Source organism: Tursiops truncatus, chromosome 20 (genome assembly GCF_011762595.2).
Source record: "Tursiops truncatus isolate mTurTru1 chromosome 20, mTurTru1.mat.Y, whole genome shotgun sequence".
Lineage (NCBI taxonomy): Eukaryota > Metazoa > Chordata > Mammalia > Artiodactyla > Delphinidae > Tursiops > Tursiops truncatus.
Window position 1 is genome coordinate 30,912,205 of NC_047053.1, and position 20,891 is coordinate 30,933,095.

General features: G+C 38.5%; 1 protein-coding gene across 13 annotated transcripts in view; it reads right to left on the bottom strand.

The window, feature by feature from the left end:
* The window catches only part of BCAS3 (BCAS3 microtubule associated cell migration factor), a 571,522-nt gene that overhangs the window by 467,435 nt on the left and 83,196 nt on the right, over positions 1-20,891 (bottom strand). For all 13 annotated transcript variants that reach the window (XM_033847806.2, XM_073797378.1, XM_073797379.1 and 10 more), the window contains exon 7: positions 17,855-17,927. In XM_033847806.2, coding sequence (XP_033703697.1) covers positions 17,855-17,927 — 73 coding nt within the window. The remainder of the gene's footprint in view (positions 1-17,854; positions 17,928-20,891) is intronic.

Consider the following 20,891-nt stretch of genomic DNA (forward strand, 5'->3'; position numbering starts at 1 on the left):
GCAGTAGAATAAGCATGCCTGTACGGAATTCCACAAAGTCAGAATCTATACAGATGTTCTTGCCCTTTTGGTTTTCTTTAATTTGCAAATCTTGTAATCTAAGCCTGAAGTTGACTGAACCAACATTTAAACCAGTTTAGCAGTATCAGCCAAAAACTCAATCTGTTTTCTATTTATATGTCAAGACTGCATCCTTTTGGTGGCTGAAAAAAATTGTTGTTTTGAAATGATTACACAGAAAACTGCAACCCCTTTAGCTGTTTTCTGAACTGGTTCTAGAGGGAAAATGTTTCTTTTAAAGGGCCTTTAGTTTAAGATACAGAGCAGAAGAAAAAACAACTTTGAATTAAAGACTGCCACCTTTTGTTTCTGTTTTTTAAATTTATTTATTTACTTATTTATTTACTGGCTGTGTTGGGTCTTTGTTGCTGTGCGCAGGCTTTCTGTACTTGGAGCAAGTGGGGAATACTCTTCGTTGCAGTGCGCGGGCTTCTCATTGCACTGGCTTCTCTTATTGCGGAGCACAGGCTCTAGGTGGGCGGGCTTCAGTAGCTGTGGCTCACAGACTCTATAGAGCGTAGGCTCAGTAGTTGTGGCACACGGGCTTAGGTGCTCCGTGGCACGTGGGATCTTCCCGGACCAGGGCTCGAACCTGTGTCCCCTGAATTGGCAGGCAGATTCTTAACCACTGCGCCACCAGGGAAGCCCCCACCTTTTGTTTTTAGCTATATAATATAAAGTCATATTAAACTACATGACAGCAAAGTATCTCCCCTCAAAAAAGATCTCAGTGATACTGAGAGAGACTTATTACGTAGAAATGTGCTTTTATGGAGCACTGGGAGGGGCAGCAGAGGTGCATTATAAAGGGGCATGAGAAAACTATTGTGCGTGGTGGACATGCTCATTATCTTGACTGGAACGATGGTCTCATGGGTGTGCACATACGTCAAAATTTATCATACTGTACACTTGAAATATGTGCCATTTGTCATGTTTCAATTATACCTCAATAAAGATATAAATAAACATAACATGGGCTTTCTTGGGGAATATAAACAAATTACCATTTTCCAATGAAAGTAAAGGGCTCCAGTTCATCAGAGACAATATAAATACAGCACTAGGCTAGGGCATGAAGTCAGACAAACCTGTAGCGTGGATACTGGATAAACTGGGCATAGCCACACTCTTCCAAGAGTCATACAGGCAACACTTCAATTTACCTATACATTTACAGATAAATATATATTATATATATATAGTTCTTCATATATATATACACGAAAAGAAATTCCTAGTAAAGAGTGTTCCCTGGATACCCTTCGTATCTTTCTGACCAAATAATATGAGGTGCACCTAATATGGGCTTGACATTGTACTAAATATCTGAAAATACTGTCATATTCAATCCCCACAAGGACCTAGCACGAAGCTGTGTATGAGCACCACATTACAAATAAGGAAACTGAGCCTGAGAATTGTTGGATAATTTCACTCTAGTAATTCATATCTAGGTCTGTGTGACCCCCAAATCTCTGTTCTTTCCAGGGTTCTATACTTCTATCCATGGATTCAGGAGTGTCAATGAACACTACAGAGTACCTACCTTAGGCTAAATGCATTCAGAAAGGAAATGAGAGAACCCAAAATGAAAACCAGATCCATTAAATGTAAATATCACTATAGGTAGAGTTTCTTTTAGATTAACACAACAAAAGCTGCCACTGAAGGCCCACCATCATCCAGAATATCATAATGTCAAAATTTCTTTTTAATAAAGGCCTCCTTCTTCAACTATACATTACAGACTACTATTCTCTGGCAATCTTTGCTTTGTTAGATTTTTAGGAATTCCTGTAAAATTTCCTGGCTAATAGCGAAGGATTGATGAATCTATAGATCTGTACATGTAATAACAAATCATGATAGTTTTCCACAAAGAGGTAATCAGAAAGAGTCCAAATGTATACCCCTAGCCAAAAGCAAGGTGAGAGCAACATAGTCCAAAAGAAAGACAAAATGAGCTACACGTGTAATTTTTAATTTTCTAGTAGCCACGTTAGTAGCCACGTTAAAATATATTAATTTTAATATATTTAACTTAATATATCCACAGTATCAGCATTCCATCGGCACCAACCATGTTTCAAGTGTTTAATAGCCAAATCTGCTTAAACAGTACATGAAGAGAATTTCTAGCCAGCTAATAACTTAGGTGTACAGATCCTAAGGAAAAGTGATAACACATATAACACATCCCAAGAAAAGAGACATCATCATCCTCCCAGGTCACTGTAATGATGGGATTTCAATACTTACTTTCTGAATAAAGGTTCAAAAATTGATGTGGATTCATTCCCTAAGAACCTCTATTAAAATCAGGTAAAACCATACAACAAGAATTAGATGTACCTCTTGGAAAACACACCTCTTTGCAACGTGGCCACAGGAAACACATGCAGTAGTTAAATGGCGGGAGAGATGGTCCCGTTTTAATAAAATCTGTGGCTAATTTCTGTTCTCAACAAGTTTTGAATCAGACAGTATAGGAAACAAACCTTTCACAAGTGTTTTTTTCTTCTTTGCTTACCAGCATTCTCTGACACAAAATCTTAAAAAGCTGAACAAGAAATTCTTAGATATGGTGGCAGCACATGATGGCCTATTTTAAGCTTTAAGTTCTTTCCATTTATAACTAATATTTTAAAATATGTATATTAATGGAATATGTATTAAATGGGATAGTATACATAATAAGGTAGCACCAGTATTCACCATTAAATTAAAATATGCCATAATATATTAGTAAGAGGTAAAAACAAGCAAGGTGCAGATAAGAACAATGCAACTCAAATATCTTTACAAATGTGTTTGTGCATGTATATAAGGCCACCTAACTCTGAATCTCCAAATGCCTTTGAAAAACACCACCTATCGACAAGAAAAGCAAATGAAATCACCCTGAAATCACACTACATCATAACTATGAGAGGGAGGAGAGAGAAAAGCCAAGAACTTTAAATAACATTTACGGGGCGGGGCGGGGCCACGGGGGCCGCAGGGATCATGATTCAAAACTGGCAAAGCCTTCTCTGCTGGCTGGCAGCAAAGCAGAGATTACTTGGAAAACAAGGAGAGAATGCAATAGTCCTATTAGTGGTGGGGCATAGATAAAATCACCTAAGATTTACTCCCAGAAGCAAGTGGGTCTCACCCTGAGTAGGGAAATGCTACAAACAGGTCTAAGATCAGTTGGCTCAAAGCCTTGGCTACTAATGAATCAAAAGTAGGAGGATGAGGGTGTGTGCAGGACCAGAGATGCTTGTCAGAGGGAAAGCATCTGAGAGGAATCACATCAGACATGGGATGTATCTGTGGGAACTTAGCAGTGAAGGAAAAATAGAAGAAATGAGCTGAAAGTAAGGGTATTACAAGAAAACCACAGGAAGGACTGAAGCCATTGCACCAAGATGCCACTTATTAAAGAAACCCTGTACTTCCCTATACCTACAGAAAAAGACGCACTCCCACTAGGAAACCAGGTAAAGACCCAAATCCCTCCAACCACAACCCTTAACCTCTATGAAAATGATTATTAATACTGACCCAGAAAAGTCATACTGAATATATCATGAAGGAAAAAAAAAGTAACAGCAACATTCACACAAAACTACCAGAAGAAAAACCAGAATTTCATCTTAATGAAAATATTCCCCCCAAGCCCCACAAAATAGAAAACTATAACCCAAATATGCAAGCCTCACTTAGTGACTTTAATTTGTTCCTGAAAGCTCTGCCACTAAATGAAAAGGCATTAAGTGTAAAATCATTTCCATTACTTTTAATGGGAAAAACTGGAATGAGTTCTATCTCAAACCGTATCTTTACAGAGAGAGAAAAATATATTAATTGAATATGAAAGTGTGTTTACATGAGAAACACTAATTTGAAAATATAGATTTTCAAATCTATATTTAATTAAAATTTATATTTTAATTAAAAAATAATGAAAGTTTATCACACTAGTCAAAGTAGAAAGACTTTATCATAAGTGGCTGTTGATAAAGAAGGGTGCCAGAGGGTTTTTTCTTTCTTTCTTTCTTTCTTTCTTTTTTAACATCTTTATTGGAGTATAACTCCTTTACAATGGTGTGTTAGTTTCTGCGGTATAACGAAGTGAATCAGCTATACGTGTACATATATCTCCATATCCCCTCCCTCTTGCGTCTCCCTCCCACCCTCCCTATCCCACTCCTCTAGGTGGTCACAAAGCACCAAGCTGACCTCCCTGTGCAATGCAGCTGCTTCCCACTAGCTATCTATTTTATATTTGGTAGTGTACATATGTCCATGCTACTCTCTCACTTCGTCCCAGCTTACCCTTCCCCCTCCCCGTGTCCTCAAGTCCACTCGTTACATCTGTGTCTTTATTCCTGTCCTGCCCCTAGGTTCTTCAGAACCTTTTTTTTTGGATTCCATATATATGTGTTAGCATACGGTATTTGTTTTTCTCTTTCTGACTAACTTCACTCTGTATGACAGACTCTAGGTCCATCCACCTCACAACAAATCACTCAATTTCATTTATTTTTATGGCTGAGTAATATTCCATTGTATATATGTGCCACATCTTCTTTATCCATTCATCTGTCAATGGGCACTTAGGTTGCTTCCATGTCCTGGCTATTGTAAATAGTGCTGCAATGAACATTCTGGTACATGACCCTTTTTGAATTATGGCTTTCTCAGCATATATGCCCAGTAGTGGGATTGCTGGGTCGTACTGTAGTTCTATTTTTAGTTATTTAACGAACCTCCATACTGTTCTCCATACTGAGAAGATCTTTTCTTGAAAGGCGAATCTACTTTCAGGTGATCTACGTTCAGATGGATATTCAATATCAGAATCTGACATGTTTGACAGGAAGTATCTTTTCCTTGACACTATAACTCTATAAAGTTTTTAACAGACAATCTGATCTAGCCATAAAAGAAGGATCTTTTAAAGGAGGCAAGAATATACAATGGAGAAAAGACAGCCTCTTAAATAAGTGGTGCTGGGAAAACTGGACAGCTACATGTAAAAGAATGAAATTAGAACACTCCCTAACACCATACACAAAAATAAACTCAAAATGGATTAAAGACCTAAATGTAACGCCAGACACTATAAAATTCTTAAAGGAAAACATAGGCAAAACACCCTATGACATAAATCACATCAAGATCCTTTTTGACCCACCTCCTAGAGAAATGGAATTAAAAACAAAAATAAACAAATGGGACCTAATGAAACCTAGAAGCTTTTGCACAGCAAAGGAAACCACAAACAAGATGAAGAGACAACCCTCAGAATGGGAGAAAATATTTGCCAACAAAGCAACTGACAAAGGATTAATCTCCAAAATTTAAAGTAGCTCATGCAGCTCAATATCAAAAAAACAAACAACCCAGAAGCAAGAGGGAAGAGATATGGGAACATATGTATATGTATAACTGATTCACTTTGTTATAAAGCAGAAACTAACACACCATTGTAAAGCAATTATACTCCAATAAAGATGTAAAAAAAAAAAACAACCAAACAACCCAATCCAAAAATAGGCAGAAGACCTAAATAGACATTTCTCCAAAGAAGATAGACAGATTGCCAACAAACACATGAAAAGATGCTCAACATCACTAATCATTAGAGAAATGCAGATCAAAACTACAATGAGGTATCACCTCCCACCGGTCAGAATGGCCATCATCAAAAAATCCACAAACAATAAATGCTGGAGAGAGTGTGGAGAAAAGGGTACCCTCTTGCACTGTTGGTGGGAATGTAAATTGGTACAGCCACTATGGAGAACTGTATGGAGGTTCCTTAAAAAACTAAAAATAGAACTACCATATGACCCAGCAATCCCACTACTGGGCATATACCCTGAGAAAACCATAATTCAAAAAGATTCATGTACCAAAATGTTCATTGCAGCTCTATTTACAGTAGCCCGGAGATGGAAACAGCCTAAGTGTCCATCATCGGATGAATAGATAAAGAAGATGTGGCACATATATACAATGGAATATTACTCAGCCATAAAAAGAAATGAAACTGAGTTATTTGTAATGAGGTGGATGGACCTAGAGTTTGTCATGTCTTACAGAGCGTAGTAAGTCAGAAAGAGAAAAACAAATACCGTATGCTAACACATATATATGGAATCTAAAAAAAAAAAAAAAAGGTTCTGATGAACCTAGGGGCAGGACAGGAATAAAGACACAGACGTAGAGAATGGACTTGAGGACATGGGGATACAGAAGGGTAAGCTGGGACAAAGTGAGAGAGTAGCATGGACATATATACACTACCAAAAGTAAAACAGATAGCTAGTGGGATGCAGCTGCATAGCACAGAGAGATGAGCTCCGTGCTTTGCGGCCACCTAGAGGGCTGGGATAGGGAGGATGGGAGGGAGGGAGACACAAGAGGGAGGGGATATGGGGATATATGTATACGTTTGGCTGATTTACTTTGTTTACAACAGAAACTAACACACCATTGCAAAGCAATTATACTCCAATAAAGATGTTAAAAAAAATGCTTTGTGGCTTCGTACACAAAATCTGTATATGCAAAAATAAATGGAGCACCTTGTCCACAAACAAAAGAAAAAAAAAAACAGAAGAAGAAGAAGAAGAAGGATCTTTGAAAAAATGTCCAAGGTGGAAGACTGGCAGCTGCCTCATAGTTTGATAATGTTAATCCACCATTGGTTTCATTCTCCATTTAATGTATTATATACATTTATTTTTAAGTTTCTCAAAAAACATGACTCCTTCTCACAACACAATGCAATTTTCTAGAACATACAACCAGTTCAGTAGAGTGAGCTAATTCTAAAGAAAATATACTTTTTAAATTCTATGTCCATTTTCAATCCTCTTTATAAGACCGTCTTTTGCTTAATTATTAAAGCTTTTTTCCTTTGCTTCCCTTGTACCTGCACCATCTCTTCACCAATTTTTCAACCTTTTGGGGACTCATAAAGCTCTTGCTCTCAAAACACACATTAAAAGTTGTAGCAGAAGGCTTCCCTGGTGGCACAGTGGTTAAGAATCCGCCTGCCTATGCAAGGGACATGGGTTCAAGACCCGGTCCGGGAAGATCCCATATGCCACGGAGCAAGTAAGCCCATGCTCCACTACTACTGAGGCTGTGCTCTAGAGCCCGCGAGCCGCAACTACTGAGCCCATGTTCCACAACTACTGAAGCCCACACACCTAGAGCCCATGCTCCACAACAAGAGAAGCCACAGCAATGAGAAGCCCATGCACTGCAATGAAGAGTAGCCCCTGCTCGCCGCAACCAGAGAAAGCCCGCATGAAGCAACAAAGACCCAATGCAGCCAAAAAAATTTTTTTAAGTTGTAGCAGAGAAAAACTGATTGGGACAAAATAAAAACTAAAATCAAGAATTCTCCAAAAGGGACTTCCCGGGCAGTCCAGTGGTTAAGACTCCACACTTCCACTGCAGGGGGCATGGGTTCCATCCCAGGTCGGGGAACTAGGATCCTGAATGCTGCGCAGCATGGTACGGCCAAAAATAAATAAATAAAATAAAAAAGAATGCTCCAAAACACATGGAAGTAGTAACCATAAACAACAGACTACAGTCATTAGGTGCTACTACATCCTTCTCACTAGGTATACAAAGGAAGAGATAATATGGTTCATGCATCTAATGATGTATGCCAAGCCACTAGAAATCATACTGGCTTAGGACAATAACCTATTTCTCATGAAAGAAGAGTTAACTGAATTGAGGGTTGAGAATAACAAAAAATGGGGGACGTACAAATAGAAACCATAATGAGAATCCATTACATATTTATTAGAATGGTTAAAATTTAAAAGGCTGATAAAGTCAAGGGCTGGTGAGGAAGTAGAGGAATTAGAAACCTCCTATATTGATGGTAGGAATGTAAAATGGGACAACCACTTTGAAAAACATACATCTAACATGTGATTCAGTCATTCTACTTGTATATATTTGACCAAGAGAAAAGAAAGCATATGTCTATACAAAGACTTGAACATTAGGTTCAAAGCAGCATTACCTGTAAAAGCCAAAACCTAGAAACAACCAAAATACCCATCAACAGGTGAACAGATAACCAAATTATGGTACACTCATATAGTACGATACTACTCAGCAATAAAGGTGAATGAGCTAATGATAAATGCAACAACATGAATGAATCTCAAAATAAATATGCTTCGTAAGAGAAGCCAGACCAAAAAAAGTACATACTATATGATTCCACTTACATAAAACTCCGGAAAATGCAAATTAATTTACAGTGACCGAAACCAGATCAGTAGTTATTTGAAAAAAAGGAGTTGGGAGGGAAAAATTATAAGGAGACATGAGGAATCTTTGGGGGTGATAGTTATATTCATTATCTTGTTTGTGGCAATGGCTTCATAGGTGTATACATATGCCAAACATATAAAACTGTACACTTTTAGGGGCTTCCCTGGTGGCGCAGTGGTTAAGAATCCACCTGCCAATGCAGGTGACACAGGTTCGAGCCCTGGTCTGGGAAGATCCCACATGCTGCAGAGCAACTAAGCCCATGGGCCACAACTACTGAGCCTGCGCTCTAGAGCCTGCGGGCCACAACTACTGAAGTCTGCATGCCTAGAGCCTGTGCTCCGCAGTGAGAGAAGCCACCGCAATGAGAAGCCCACGCACAGCAACAAAGCGTAGTCCCTGCTCGCCGCAACTAAAGAAAGCCTGCACACAGCAATGAAGACCCAATGCAGCCAAAAATAAATAAATTTATTTTTTAAAAAAGAATATATAGTTTATTGCATATCAATTACACCTCGTAAATCTGTTAAAAGTGTATACAAACACATCAGAGTCTGCTAAAATTTATGATTCTGAATGAGGAGTGACATCAGTAGTATTAATAAAGGAAGTGATATTAATAAAATTGACAGCACTTAGTCGTTCGTGTTACAATACAACATACAAAGTATATTTTGAACACAGAGTTCACTAGCTCAGTTGAATACAGAAAACCAGAAGGGACCAGGTTTGTCATGGCTCAGTTTGACCATGTGCTTAGGCAACAAGAAATGTTATAGCTTATTTCCACCTGGTCTTCGTCCATTTTGTTCTTACCGCTCTAACTTAACAGTCTCAACCCCTTCTTATACCCCCATTCCATCAAGGCTCCTTGGCCTTCTTTTTAAGGTAAAATTCCATATTTACTAGTAATTTTTAAATTAATATTAACATTCCTTTTTAAATTTTAATCAGGACTACTGCTCTGATTACACCATTGTATAAACTTTCTCCATATCTGTTTTCCCCATAATCTCAGTTTTAGGGTGCAATTTTGCAGAATATAATAAGCATGCTGCCCCTGTAAATACTCTGCTTTCAAGGGACCCAGCTCCCTGCCTTGGGAGACTGGCACATATCAAACGGATTGCATCCATGGGCTCCCTGAACTTTCAGAACCTCCAGCTTCTGGCTGGGCTCAGCCTGAGAGAGTCATCTGGAGAAATGACAGTAAGGCGGGGACACCCTGGCTGCTCCGCTGTCAGGTTATTGCAGATGGACCGAATCTCTCCACCAGAGGCCACAGCTCCTGTCAGGTAAACATCTTGAAAGGGCTCTCATTGGAGGTTCTGCTAATGGCTCTCACCCCTTGCTTAGAAATGGTAAAGGGTCTCAGCTCCTATTCACTTTATTTAAACTCTCCTCAAATTACCCAATTTGAGTATATCTTCTGTTTCTAGCTAGGACCCTAACAGGACAGGTTTTCAGGAATACAAATATCACGTAATAGCAAGAAAAAAAAAAGTTCTTCAAAAAATTAAAGCAGGATTCCTTTGGTTTAGTCACCTACATATAACCATTTTGGTGGGCCATTTGAAATTTGTACCAATTTCAGGCTCACAAGGAAATATACAACAATGTCTATAAAAACAATCTTACAACAACCACTAACTGGTGTCCATAGTTTAGATACTATATTTTTAAATAAATACATAAAAAAACAACTTTTACCTGTTACAGTAATGTCATCTTATTTCCTTAAGGTTTTATTACATCCATAATCAGATAAACAGGGTGTGCTCTATCATGCTCTGAGGGCTCTGGTGGTTCTAAGACAACACTAAAGTCAAGAGGTCTATGAACAATCCATGATATTGGATACCCCACTATCCTGACCCATCTCATTAAAAACCTCTGTGCCAGGGTGGTAGCTTTCAGCATAAATGGTATATCAAAGATGTAAAAGCCCAGTCTTTGAAAGCAGTAAAGAGAGTCACAAGGCCATGCAGAGAGCTAGAAGAAAACGCAGAACACCCACAGAAATGTAAAAGACCAGTGAGATGAACAAGCGAAAGACTGGGTACTTGAAGGAAGGCCAAGGAATTACTCAAAAAGCTCATGTGTTAGAGCACCAAAGACTGGAAGAATGGCATAAACCTCTTTTTTGTATCTGCACAAGTAATGCCAGCCCAAACTGTGATTCCATCAGACCTCACAACACAACAGGATGAAAATCAGTTAAAACAAGGGCATCGTATGTAACGGCTCTGTGACGTTTCATTACAAGAAGAAATGTCAGATACTTAGTATCCCAAGCAACCTACCTTCTAGTTCTATTTAACATAACCCTTATTTATTTTAGACACAAGTTGAAATAAACTCTCTTCAGCAACACTTCAGGACAGTGAAACTGTGCTTAACCTCCACCTAAATAACTGCTGCTTTAGATCAGTGTCTACCAAACACCAGCCCTAGTAATGTCTCTATGTGTATAACTGAGTCACTGTGCTGTACAGCAGAGAATGGCACAACACTGTACATCAACTATACTTCAAGAAAATTAAATATATAAATAAATAAATAAAAACCACTCCCACAGAATTCTGTCAATCCAAAATGACCTTTTTTAGCAATTGGTAACAAACTGCAAAACTATTAATACTGTGAACTAACTGTATCATATTTAATGAACAGTCCTTAATTTTGAAATTAAGTCTTCATTCCTATGCACCTATTAAAATTAATCAGCTTTTTTCAAGGTAAATTTAAGATGTCTTTGGTTGCCAAAATCTTAATCTCTCTGATTATTAAAATTCAATCTTGGAAATATGGCCATAGAGCGCTTATTTAATAAGAGATAAGGGATTCCTATCAAATTGAAATAAAGAAATTTTCTCACACTTTCATTTTATTTTATTTTAATATTTATTTATTTATTTGGCTGCGTCAGGTCGTAGTTGTGGCACGCGGGATCTTCGTTGCCACGTGTGGGATCTTCGTTGCCATGTGTGGGATCTTCGTTGCCATGTGTGGGATCTTCGTTGCAGCATGCAGGATCTTTTCTGTTGCAATGTGCAGAATCTTTAGTTGAGGCAGGCAAACTCTTAGTTGCGGCATGTGGGATCTAGTTCCCTGACCAGGAATTGAACCTGGGCCCCCTGCATTGGGAGTCTTAGCCACTGGACCACCAGGGAAGTCCCTCTCACTCTTTTAATTGAAGCATAGTTGACTTTCAATATTCGTTTCAGGTGTACAACACAGTGGTTCAATACTTTTATAGATTATACACCATACAAAGTTATTATAAAATTTGGACTTTATTCTGTGTTGTATATTACATCCCTGTATATATGATGTGATATATGATGTGAGTCTCTGGATAAGACTTCCTTTATCTGTAGCACATATCTTACGTGGTTTCAAGGTTCTTTCCACTACCAGCATTCTATGATTCTCTCTATGTAAAGATCACATCTTCACTCCAATAACGTGATGATATTATATTGGATTAAACATTCTTCAAGGTCTGTAGTCAGCTGTTGAATAACGTTACTCTTTTGCAATTATTCATAATACCCAACAAAATCCTAACCACAAAAAACTGCATTACTGGAACAGTTTAGCATGTAATACACAATGAGCTTTCATTTCCTAAGAAAGTGTATATTCCTTAGTATACTGTCCATACTTCTCCTCCCTCCCTCAAATTATTACACAAGGCACTGACTTAATCCCTGGATCAGTAGCACAATAAACATTATGTCCCACCAAGCACTTAAATGGCTTATCTGGAATGATTATGAAACAGTGTATCTGTCTCTCTCTCTCCCCTTCTCCCTCTCCCTCTCTCTTTCTCTCTACATAGACACATACACACAAAAAAAGACAACAACACTAGAATATAAAAAAAAATGAAAAAAATGAAAAAAAAAATTTAAAAACAAAAAAATGGCATTTTAATGACTGTCATGAATGCAGTAACAGCCAGTATTAAAAATTGTGGGCTAAGTGTAATGTGTGTATACCTAAAGGATAAAAAATGAGGAAGGACTGCGATTATTTCCATAGTAATTCCCCCCCTTTCTTTGAAAAGTTATTATAAATTTAATATAAATATGAAAATTTATACATCAAAAGGAAATTTTACTGAACTTTCCTAAGAAGAACTAAGTGGCATTAATTGTGAATATAAGCAACTGACAGTGTCCAAAGCACCTTGTGCTCAATAAAGCATTTGCCACGGAAATGAACAGCAACAGACATGTCTTGTACGTCTCCAAAGGGTGAAGGGGGTCCTAAAATTTTGTTCACCACAGGCTCTGAAGAAGACATCAACACCCAGGTTCAGGAGATGTGGTTCCTCAGATTAAGACATTTTCTCAACCATAAAAAAGTGTTACTAAGCAAGCTTACTAAAATTCATTTAGCAAAAAATAAATATTTTTGAGAGCCTGCTAGTTAGAAGGCACTGTGCTTAAAACCAAGGAGGACTTCCCTGGTGGCACAGTGGTTAAGAATTAGCCTGCCAATGCAGGGGACACAGGTTCGAACCCAGGAAGATCCCACATGCTGCAAAGCAACCAAGCCGTGTGCCACAACTACTGAGCCTGCGCTCTAGAGCCCATGAGCCACAACTACTGAGCCTGCACACCACAACTGAAGTCCACGTGACCCAGAGCCGTGGAGCCACAACTACTCAAGCCCACACACCATGGGGCCCACGTGCCGCAACTACTGAAGCTTGCGCTCCTAGAGCCTGTGTTCCACAACAAGAGAGGCCACTGCAATGAGAAGTCTGCACACCACAACGAAGAGTAGCCCCTGCTCACCACAGCTAGAGAAAGCCCATGCAGCAACAAAGACCCAACGCAGCCAAAAGAAAAAAGCAAACAAACAAAAACAACAAAAAGAAAATATCTTTGCATTTATTTATCAATAACCATTCTTTTTTTTTATAAGACTTTTTTTTTTAAGATGCTGGTAGGAGTTTATTAATTAATGTATTTATTTTTGCTGTGTTGGGTCTTCGTTTCTGTGCGAGGGCATTCTCTAGTTGTGGCAAGTGGGGGCCACTCTTCATCACGGTGCGCGGGCCTCTTACTATCGCGGCCTCTCGTTGTGTAGCACAGGCTCCAGACACGCAGGCTCAGTAGTTGTGGCTCACGGGCCTAGTTGCTCCGCGGCATGTGGGATCCTCCCAGACCAGGGCTCGAACCCGTGTCCCCTGCATTAGCAGGCAGATTCTCAACCACTGAGCCACCAGGGAAGCCCAATAACCATTCTTAAAACAACCCAGCAAATGATACAGACATATAGCAGTCTCTTTCCAGAATGATTCTCCTACTAGAAATAAATTAATGAGCAGAAATGGGACAGGGGAAATGAGTGCCTACAATAGACTTTTTTGAAATAGGTAAATGCTATTTTTTTTAATAAATTTATTTTTGGCTGTGTTGGGTCTTCGTTGCTGTTCACGGGCTTTCTTTAGTTGCAGAGAGCTGGGGCCACTCTTCATTGCAGTGCATGGGCTTCAGTAGTTGTGGCACATGGGCCCAGAAGTTGTGGCTCGTGGGCTCTAGAGCACAGGCTCAGCAGTTGTGGTGCACGGGCTTAGTTGCTCCACGGCATGTGGCATCTTCCCAGACCAGGGCTCAAACCCGTGTCCCCTGCCTTGGCAGGCGGATTCCCAACCACTACGCCACCAGGGAAGCCCAGCAAATGCTATTTTTTTGGGGGGGGGGGGTGCTGCATTGGGTCTTCATTGCTGCCCATGGGCTTTCTCTAGTTGTGGTGAGCAGGGGCTACTCTTCGTTGTGGTGTGCAGGCTTCTCATTGCGGTGGCTTCTCTTGTTGTGGAGCACGGGCTCTAGGCACGCGGGCTCAGCAGTTGTGGCTCGCAGGCTCTAGAGTGCAGGTTCAGTAGTTTCGGCACAGGGGCCTTGCTGCTCCACGGCATGTGGGAATCTTCCCAGACCAGGGCTCAAACCCGTGTCCCCTGCATTGGCAGGCGGATTCTTAACCACTGCGCCACCAGGGAAGTTCCGCAAATGCTATTTTAATCAGAACTATATTCATCGCCCCTGTGGTCATTAATGTGTCAACTTGGCTAAGTCACAATAACCAGATTTGGTCAAATATTATTCTAGATGTTTCTCTGAAGGTATTTTTTATATAAGACTAACATTTCAATCAGCAGTTTGAGTAAAGCAGATTATGCTTCATAATGTGAGTGGGACTCATCCAATCAGTTCAAAGTTCTAATAAAATTTTAAAACATTGACTTCCTTGGAGGAAGAGGGAATTCTGTCTTTGGATTGAAATTGTAACTCTTCCTTCAGTCTCCAGATTTTGGATCTGCAGCCCTCACAATCATGTGAGACAATTTCTTAAAATCAATCCCCCACTCCCTCCCTCCCCACACACAAACATCCCACATCCCACTAGTTCTGATTCTCCGGAGAACCCTGACTAATATAACCTGCATAACATCATGGTCATCCCTCAATAAATCATCTCATCACCTACTATATACAACCCTTCCTTTCGTGTCTTATTTTTTGATAAAGTGATACCTCAATAAATGAATCCTGTAAAAATAAAAACAATCTCCTTAATCATACAGTTAAGCAGGGTTGCTAAGGAATGGAAAATCTTTCAAAACCTGCAAAGCAAACTCAGTAGGTAGCTGAGCACCTTCCGTAAACACATCTTTTCGTGGGGCTTCAACAGGACTGGGTGCGCCTGAATTACAGGGACCTAAACACCAGGAAGAGTGAAATCAACAAGGTTTTCTTTCACCACAGGTGTTTCCCCTCTTCTGCTTGGTTCCCTTTCCCTTTCAGCTCACTTGTCAACACACCAGTTCCCTGATACTTGTGCTGACTTGAATATGGTGTTGCGTTCTTCCGGAGAGTTTATTTCACCTTTCTTCTCTTCAACTCCAGAATTTCCATTTGGTTTTTCTACAATTTCTAATTTCTTATTGAGATTCTCTATTTGTTCAGTCACTGTTATCATACATTCCTATCATTCCAGAAACGGTTCATTTAGTTCTTAGAACATATGTAGAATAATGGCTTTAAAGGCCCTGTCTACAAATTTTAACATTGGAAACAATCAGGAACACTTTCTATTGCCTACTTTTCTCAATATATCACACTTTCCTATTTCTTGGTATGTATCATAATTTTATGTTGAAAACTAGACATGTTATATAAAATAGTATAAGAATTCTGGAAATCTCTCTTCCTCCACAATGTGCAGTTACTAATGCCTCTGTTGAGTTTTACTTTTCTTTAATTCTTGTTTTCATTTTAAAGCCTGCTTGCCTGGGGGTTGCCCCTGTGTCTAAGTAGCTTAGTGATTTAGCCAAAGATTCGACAGGGAATTTGCTCAAATACCCTAAGTCAATAAAGGTTGTCATCCTTTCCAAAAGGATCTATGTGTGGGTAGAGGAACACGTTCAACAGGCAGACATTTTCAAGTCTTCCAGATTTTAGCTTTCCCTGGATGCTTTCATGGCTCCTCTGCCCCTACATGAAGCCTCAGCTAACCATGACTTTAGGCTAAAAGAGCCATGGGCCTGCACAAATCTCATGACCCCAAGACCATAACTTCCAGGGACAATGCTGCTGGGCATCATCATGACATTGCACACCCTGGAAAATCAAGCAAGTTGGAAGGGAAAAGGGTGGAGTGTGATGGGAGCAGCTTCCGGGCATGAATGTGACAGATTGCCACTGTTATGGCTTAATATTTACCGGTTTCTCAAACATAAACACTTTCCACATTGTTGGAAGCCTTTGGTTGAGTTCTAGAGCACTGAAATGGTTGTTATTACCTGTTTTGCAGACGGACTTCATTCTAAGTCACAAACCTCCATCTTTCCTAAGTATATTTATACCAGTGTCTGTTCCCCTTTTATAGCTTTATAACGTACTTTGGAAGTCCTTAGTCGTCTTCATGTACTGCCAAACTTTCTTATTCCTTTAGATCCAGCATAAGCTGTGCCTTCCTAATGAGGCCATCTCCCATTAATCCATGCACACTGATCTCTACCTTCTTTGAATTCCTATTACACATCATTATATCACAATCATTTTCTGTGTGCTATGTTTTTGTTTTCAGCAACATCCTTAAGTCTTTGGGACAAGGAATTCGGTTTTCATGCTTTGTATCCTCATCCCATACCTGGCAGAGTGATGAGCACAAAGTAAATTTTTGCCCACTTCAACCCAAAAATTTACACCGGAAGAAAACTGCCTTGTAATGCATGTATGTAGCCCAACCATTTCCCCAGAAAGCAACGATTAAGATTCCAAGACCTAATCATGTAACACCACTAGCACATTCTTCCCTTCTGCACTGCATCCATGACCTAGAGTGTACACTATCAGCTGAAAGTACAAGGCAGGGACTACTGGTTGCCAAGCCTAATATTCATTTTGATCCTCTACCTTACTAACAAAACCATAATCATATCCCTGCTTATCTTGTAGCTAGGAGTTCAAGTGGAGGAGAGGCACTAACTGAAAAGACAGTAGCCTTCTTGAGATCATTAGGGGAAGGGGTCAGATCCTAAAAGATGTCAAAACTAGAAATGGAAAGAACCTAGGTCATTAATGACATATCACAGAAACACTTCACTAGCCCTGGACTGCCTACCCAGTAACTTTCAATTACATGGTTTGTATAGGCCATTGAAATTTTACCAGCAGCTGAATTGGAATTACATAGTGAAAAGGTCACGACAAACCTGATAACTAAATCACCACAAGCCATTAAGAAGCACATATTCTCATTTATCATATAGAGAAAGTAGGGGAAAATCTGACTTCCTGAGTAATAACCATTAATCATCTTTGTCCATAGTCCTCTCATGGTCACAAATGTAACCAGCATGGAATTAAGAGAATGCTTGCTTGGGTTTGAATCCACAGCTCCACTGTGTGAATTCAGCGCCTGAGTGTTTCTAAACTGCAAAATGGGACTAAGAACAGTATCTATTTCATAGTATTGCTGAAAGAAATGAAAGAGAAAATTCACGGAATGCCTTTAGAACAGTGTCAGGCACATGCTAGCTACAACAACAGTAAATGTTAATGGTGGTGGTGGCAGTGGTGGTGGTGGTGATGATGACTGATGATGACGACGATGGCGACCTAATAGTAAGTTCTAATCCACGGTAGAAGGCCACTATAAATAGTAAATAAACACATAAACTGAAACACATTTTTCTTAACGATGCTAATCTTTTATTTCAAGACTGAAGTCTGAGGTACTGCTGGCTTGCTTTCATGTTTTGCTATCACCCTACATTTGAGAAAACAGTGAGCAGAAAAATCCCAAGGACTGAGTGACAAAAACCCTAAATATGTTTTTATTTCCTTTCCCATCTGTCTTGTAAGAGCATACTCTTATGGTAAACAAAGATTTGAAGACATCAAAGTTCCCCCTCTGAAATAATACAAAATTTTAATAGTGGTTCAAAGAAATTTTTTTAATTCCTTACCCAGAAGATCCAGTGCTCTTACAAACACCAAGGAGGGGCCTTTTTTCAGCAAAGTTGTCACACTTTTGAGCACCTGATGAGGAACATGAAATAAAATGTAAAATAAAACTTTGAGAAGTATTCTTGTATATTTCCCATTATTTCCATTCTCTCAAAACATTTACAGCTAAAGAGATAGCAAAACATTCATTTAAATTGATATATTTATACAGTTGACTGAACAAAAACTAGAAGAGCTATAAATAAACTTATAACTATTTTCAAAATTGAACCAACATTTAAAAACCTTTTTTTAAAATTAGCAACGTCAACCTTATACACATTCACCATGAAATCAGAAAACCACCCCCAATTCCACCAACTAATTACCTAAGAGTTGTATAACCTTGATTTCAAAACTAAATAAAGGAAGGTCACAACAGAAACTTTAAAAACTTCAAAATTTCAGGCCATTCTCAATACACAACAATGCAAAATCCTGAGAAAAGACTAGTAAAATGAATAGCAATGTATTAGAAAAAAAATTAAATCAGTCAGTCTGTGAAGAAAGACTGAAAGACATTGTCAACCAGAGAGCTCCAAGAAACAGCACACCAAAGCACCCTCAATAAAGTTAGAGGTTGGCAAACACATACACATTGCTTGCAATCAGCTTTTTAGTTTGCTGCTTACAAACAGGTACAAGCACCTGGAAAAGTGGTTAACTCTGTACAGGAAGAAAGTATCAAAAATTTTGAAACTATCATTAATAATTTTAAAAATATGAGAAGATATTTCAGGCATGAAGCAATATAAGAATGCAATGAAAAACTGACGCTTAGAAAATAAAAGAGCTCTGGGAAGTTAAAAACAAGGTAGATATTATTTAAAAACTCAACACAAGCATCAGAGAAAGTTTCCTACAGAACACAGCAAAAACACCGAAAAAAAAAAAAAAGAAAAACAGCATTAATTTATACACACACACAAACACATACACAAGAGAAATGTTAAAGGACAGCCTCAAAGTTCCAGTACGTAGGTAGGAATTCCAAAAAGAGAGAAAAGAGAAAAACAGAGGAGGAAAGAATCCATGAAATGTTTCAAAATTTTTCACAGAACAAACAAGGACAAACAAGAATTTTGCAAGAACGAGGCAAGGACTCCACTCTCACCAGTACTATTCAGTATAGTACTGGAAGTTCTAGACAAGGCAATGAAGCAGAAGAGAAAGGGGGAAAAAGTCATACAGATAAGAAAGGAAGAAATAAAACTCCCTATTTTCAGATAACATAATTGATACATTGAAAATCCCAAGGAATCAACAACAGCAAAAACTTCTACAGCTAGTGAGTTAGCTCAGCAAGGTCACCAGAGTCAAGATCAACATACAAAATATCAACCGTATTTCTATATACTAGCAACAAGCACACAGAATTCCAGATTAAAAATACAATACTGTTAATAACTTCTCAAAAGAACATTAAATACTCAGGTATAAATCTAAAATATATATTCAGGACTTAGAGACTGAAAACTACAAAATGCTGATGCAGGAAATGAAAGACAATTTAAGTAAACGGATATATAAAGTTGACAGAAGATGCACAGATTAATGGAACTGAAGACAATCCAGAAACAGACCCAAACAAATATGGTCAACTGATTTTTGAAAGACGTGTAAAGGCAATTAAGTGGAATAAGACCGTTTAACCATTTCAACAAATGGTCCTGAGGCAGCTGCATACCCATAGGAAAAGAATAAAACTGGAAATAAAACACCTTACCTAAAATTAACTCAACATGGATCAGAGATTAAAATGTAAGACTATATAACTTTTAGAAGAAAACAAAAGAAAATCGTAGGACCTAGGGCTTGGTGAAGAGGTCTCAGACATGACACAGAAAATATGATCCATGAGACCGAAAAAAGCAATAAGTTGGCTATAATTAAAATTAAAAACAAGCTACACATTGGAAAAAATACTTGTAAAACACATATTTAACAAAGGACCCATCTAGAATATATGAAATAATCTCAACATACTCAAAACTAAAAAACAAAAATCCAACTTTAAATGGGCAAAAGACATGAGATATTTCACTGAAAATAAGATATGGAAAGCAGATATGCAAATGAAAAGATTTTCAACAACAGTAGCTACCAGGGAAATGTAAAAAGCAAATGCTGACAAAAAGTGCAGAGAACTTAGATCTTTCACACATTCCTGGTGGAAATATAAAATAGTACAGCCCCTTTAGAAAAGAGTGTGGCAGTTTCTTTAAAAGAGCAGAAACAAAAAACCTAAACATACACTTACCATATATCCCAGCAATCATACTACTGGGCATTTATCCCAGAAAAATAAAAACTACACCCACACAAACTTGTACACAAATTTCACAGTAGATTTATTTTAAACAGCAAAATAAGTGAAATCATCCCTGATGTCCTTCAGCAGATGAATTTTACCTCCACACCATGAAATATTAATCAGTAGTAAGAAGGAACTAATTATTGATACACTAAACAACTTGGATACACCTCAACAAACTTGTACTAAGTGAAAAAGCAATACTGTGTAAATCCACTTATGTAATACTCTTGAAATGACAAAATTAGTACAGAGATGGAAAACAGACTGATAAATTCCCAAAAGTTAGGGATGGTGGACGGAGATGGTGTCAGGGAGATTACTGTAGTGATGAAATAGATCTGTATCTTGATTATGGTAGTGGTTACATGAATGTACACATGTGATAAAATGACATGGAACTATGTGCACACATCCCACCAATGTCAGTTTCCTGGTTTTTATATTGTATATAAGATGTAACCAGCTGGGCAGAGGGTGCACAAGACCTGTCTGTAGTATTTTTGCAACTTTCTGGTAAATATGTAATATCTCAGAAGGCAGGTTATTTTTAAATGGAAGGTAGAATAAAGAGGATAAATATTTTCTTTTAATATTATGTAATTTAGTTTATGCTCTTTAAAAAGGTACATATGTCAAGAGTGAGACGAAAAGCCACAGACTTGGAGAAATACTTGCAAAAG